Here is a 5,125-nt window from a genome sequence, read left to right as displayed (position 1 = left end):
GGGTTTAGAACATACAAGCTATTCTAATATTCGAGCAATAGTAGCATCTAAAATGAGAGGCAAACAACTTTGTTTTTAATGCAATAGAAACAGGTATGTGTATGTCCTTATATATATATATATATATATATATAAAAGACGATGTTGATCTTGATGAATAGTAACAACTTTCTTGACATTAGTTTATAACCATTGGATAGTTTTATTTCAATCCGACTCCTTCAATCTCATTGGCTACTTCACTGTCTATCCATGCCATTGCTTTTATTAAATATTAATTTTTCATATACATATTACTAAGTGAACAGCACTAACACTGTACGAAATTGATAGCAAATGTGTGGGAAATTGATGGGAAGTAACTGTGGCAAATTGATGGCAAGTGACTGTGGAAAACTCATGGTATTCACTTCGACGCTGTATCCGTGCCGTGTGGAATAAATGTTGCAGCATTATATTATCTTATAGAACAATTCTAATTATTATATATACTATATGCTTGTGCAGACCGAATAAAGATCTTTGATAGCAAAACGAAGATCTAATTTTATTTCATTTTTATTATTCATTAGAGATACTAATTTTGGTCTTAAATATAACACATATTTATTATATTTATTTATATTTTCTGTAAATTATCCCTATGAGTACTCTCTGAACTATAATCAAATACAAGAGCGAGGCAGGATTATGTTTAAAGAAGATGATAATGGTATTTTAGGATAAACGTGTCATATTTTTTATAATTAACTAATTTATCTAACTTTCTTAATATAATCAAATTAGTTAAATAGGTTTTATATTAAAGATCGGAGGAGTAACAAATAAATATTTAATCCTATTACAATACCAAAAAATATGTTTCATAAGTTTTTAAGCTTTATATGAAGTTTGTGTATTTATTTTCAAATAGCTCATAAGATATGAGTTTTGTTCCGCAAGCAAAAGAAATTGCATAATTCATTTCAACATTTGTTGTCAATGGATTCTGTATAACGTATCCTTAAATATAATCCTGATGTTTAAGAGGATGTGTCCTCAAGATCTGAAATATACATTTATATGTGTGTGTGTGTCATCAATATAACTTCAAACTTTTTATAATCTGGATATTCAAATAAGATAAAGTGAATGTTTAAAATTTCAAGTAGAAAAATAAAACATCATTTTTTGCCACCCAATAATTGTTTTAAGCTAAAATTAAAATATAAAAATGTAATTAGCCTATTAGTCTGAATTTTTATGGGAAAACAGTAAAGTTAAAGTGAATCCCCGTATAAATTGTATTTTATACTAATATTGTTCCCACAATAACCTATATGATGAAGTCAATCATTTCCAATATATCGTCCTAGATTCAAATAATTCATAAAGATACGAAATAGAATCATTAACTTGAGATGAGAGCAACTAAACCATGAAAATACAACACAAACGTAAACTACTTTGATTAAATAAAAACTTACAAAGGTTCATAATGACACATACTAAGGTAAACAACATAAATGATACAAACACAACTTCATCACAGAACTAACTAAAAGGAAATACAAACTTCCAACTGACAACAGACAGAACAGCCACACGAACAACTTTTAAGAACTGCAAAGGATAAGTAATACACTTAACACATATAATATTGGACAAGACACCCATTATCTGTTACACTACTTCTCCAACTTGATAGTTTTCACATGCTTCTGTTCATTACTTGAGCTTGATCCAGTGTTAGTACCCTCAGCAATAGCATCCTCAACATTCTTCCTCACGACGCTTCTTTTTCTCCCTTTAACTGGAGGAGCTTTAACACGGTTGACCATATTTGAAAGTGTGACATCCTCTTCAGCAACACATTGTGAAACTAAATCTTTTCCGCAATTAGAGGAACTCCTTGAGTAACATTCATATGTTCCTGACTTTGTTCCACAGCAGGTTGTGAATACTGAATAAAGCATGATCAACATCATTTATAAATATCAGAACAATTGATGGTATTTAAACATATAAATCAGAATTTGAAGGGTCCTTAATTTCCTCAATCTGCTCACAGAATAGTGCATTTAAATGGTGAATATATCTTACAATATGTAAAAAATGATTTAATCAAATTAAACAAATACCTCAATGGATGCCTCAGTAAATTGATCCATTAAATCTTCACATAAATGATATTGCATCACACTAATACTGGAACTTGGATGTCGTTTATTGTAGTCATTCAGTTTAAGAGTCAACAACATACTCTTCCCAACAGGATTGTCCAGATTTTTGGGGAAATCAACTTCCTCAGGATCCTAATCCATCACAAATCCTTCAATCAGATATAAGGTTTCAATTTTAATGAGGCTAAATCAATCAACATTATTTTATATTTCAGTATACCAACAAATTAGTAAACATATCATATATCAAATTATAAGGATTGTTATACCTCATCTAGAATAACCTTCAACTCAGCGGCTGAATTTTTAATTAACTCAACCGCAAGTTTATCCCAGAATATTATTGAAGCAATTCCTGTCTCATCTTTCACAGTGTAATGAAGCTTCATCCTAAAAACATAAACAAAGTAATACATAAGGTAGTTTATATACTGAAATATCTAAGAATGCATAAACTACCATTTTTAACCAGTGCAAAATATACTTGTGGTCAATAAACTCTGGTTTCTTCTGACATGATGGGCATATCCAACTCTCATTCTCTAAACGAAGCTTTGTACCACACTTGGAGCAACCTTGATAGATCCAACCATATCTGGTCTCTAACTTTTGAATAATGCACCTAATGACAAAAGTTTCTCCCTGACATACAAATGTACAAAGTTATACTGATTAAAATAACTTATACAATATTGAATTTATAAATTATAAATTAGATTTAGATAGTATAACTATCATAAACCTTACTAACCATGGGTTGATCTTTTATGTTGATATAGCAATCGGGCTTTGGTTGCAATTGATGCTAGTACGTGACTGTTGACTCAGTGGAGTTAGTACGGGCTGGCTAAGGAAGGACAAACTTGGAGAGCCATTGTCTTTTGAACTATAATATAATAAGCACCAACAAATTAATTTATATAATCAATTAAGTGATTAATTGAGCAATTTGATTGAATTGATTGAGTTTATTTGTTAGTTTTGCAAACCTATCAATCATTAGTTGCACTTCCTTGATGGGTGGGTTGAAAAACACCCTTGTGGCATTAAAAGAATTGCAAACCTGTGCTCTTCCTATATTTAGATAGGTAATGGAAGAAATAATAATTAGTCACAGCCAATAAATCTTGAGAACAAAAAGTATTCTATATATAAGGTCATTAAAGATTATGATATCTTACCATCTTCTGAAAAACCAACCCTAGCCAGGTTTAACAACACCACAACAGGTGTCTGTGTATTCTGGAGCTGAGACATGAAAGCATCGCTGGCACATTCATCAAAAATATACATTCTACATTGATTCCGCTGAAATGCATGAACATGAATTATCAATTATCATCATTAGTATCTACATAAGTCGTTGCACAGTAAAGGAAAAAAAAACGAAACAAAAGTTACTGAAAGGTTCTGTACTCAATGTCACTCAGCACCATCCTCAATTTATTCTTGGTTTCATTGTCCCGCCGATATTCTTCAAGAGTGCCAATTGATTTGACAAATGCTAAAACGTCTGGAAAATAGAGCAACACATGAAGTGTCAATAATTCAGTAACAACATAAATGATAATACTATTATTAAAATGAATGAAAATGATGTCAAATACCTATCAAGTATTCAATATTATGCTTCTCATTATTGAGTTTCTCTATCTCAGCAAGTGGAAAGAAAGAGTAGGAATAAGATGGCACAATGGCTATTTTCTCAGCAACATGTGTTCGTGGAGTTATAGTGATCTTGAAAGGATGAGTGGTAGCTCTATATTGGCTAACATTAGCAGAGACCTCAAAATTAGAAGAATAAATAAGTCTCTCCTTCAATGATACTGTGGCGAAACTTGTCATGTAAACTTTTGGTTAGAACACTTGCTTGTATTTATCCCCCTGTAAACAAAATAATGATTTCCATTATTAACTAAAGCATTAGTAAAAAAAAACCACAAGTGACATATGCAATTTGTTAATATTTGTAAAGATAAAGAGACCTCTTTGTCTAATAAAACCATTGTCACGCAGAAGATATCAGCAGATGATCCCTTATGGAAGACATTCCATTTCCTGAAAACTCTTGCAACTATGTGCCACCTATCGGTTCCATCATTCAAATGTCTTAGGAGTGATATACGTGGCATCTTCAATAAAACTGAGAAAGTGTGATGAAAATAAAAGGTTGAAGATTGAAAGACTCTTAAAATAGAAATTCAAAGTGTTTCAATGGTGAGATGCATGAAGGAAGTAAGTTATATTTATACACAAGCATAGCATTGTAAAAATGAAGCGGGAAAACAAACCACTAAAATTCAATGAAGAATACATGTTTTTTGGCGGGATAATATGAGCGGGAAGATGATACTAAAAAATAAAAAACTGCAAGTACTTCAATGGTAAAAAATGTTTCAGAATAACTTCTACTGCTATTCATAGGTAGAGAAGGAGGTTATACTTACCTAGATGTCAAGCAAGATATTGTTAGAAGCAAGAAACTGTACGAAAGATATCTTTAGATGAGCAGGTTGAAATGATGATTCAGAAATAATAGACACAGTCCCTACTTACATCATGTTAAAATACTACATTCATCTCCTTTTCAGCAGGATGTCATTCAATACATGTGTTATATGAAATCGTTTTGCAGTTTGTACGATGGAGATAAATGATACAGCTGAATAATGCAAATAGTCAGTTTGGAGGTGTGGTCCAATAACAATATAATCCGTAGCTCAAAAAGAGAAAGGCCTCAAACTTTGTATTAGATTTGTATGATGTGTAGCGGACAATAATAATAATGATGTTCAACTTTTTTACCTTTGAGGCTCAAAGCTTATCTCTTTCCCTGATGAAAATAAAACTGAGAGAGAATTTAATATTTCATGATTTGCCTCGTCATACCAAGGTCCCCTGTCTTGCTCTGTTTCCTCTGTCAATTTATGCTCTATTGGGTGCAGTTTTTTTTATCTATATTT

At 31.5% G+C, this 5,125-nt stretch overlaps 1 protein-coding gene across 1 annotated transcript; it reads right to left on the bottom strand.

Moving 5' to 3' along the window:
• Positions 1-1,667: 1,667 nt before the first annotated feature.
• On the bottom strand, positions 1,668-4,007 carry LOC114754740 (uncharacterized). The gene is made up of 7 exons (XM_028943559.1): positions 3,770-4,007; positions 3,596-3,675; positions 3,363-3,470; positions 2,647-2,804; positions 2,432-2,552; positions 2,243-2,294; positions 1,668-1,942 (listed from the first exon to the last, which is right to left on the bottom strand). The coding sequence occupies exons 1-7, from the start codon at positions 4,005-4,007 to the stop codon at positions 1,668-1,670; spliced, it is 1,032 nt and encodes a 343-aa protein (XP_028799392.1).
• Between the last annotated feature and the right edge of the window lie 1,118 nt (positions 4,008-5,125).

Source organism: Neltuma alba, unplaced genomic scaffold, assembly GCF_004799145.2.
Source record: "Neltuma alba isolate B1F8T4 unplaced genomic scaffold, ASM479914v2 tig00010187_pilon, whole genome shotgun sequence".
Lineage (NCBI taxonomy): Eukaryota > Viridiplantae > Streptophyta > Magnoliopsida > Fabales > Fabaceae > Neltuma > Neltuma alba.
Note: the sequence above shows the minus strand (reverse complement) of the source record. Positions and strands in the feature narration are given on the sequence as shown.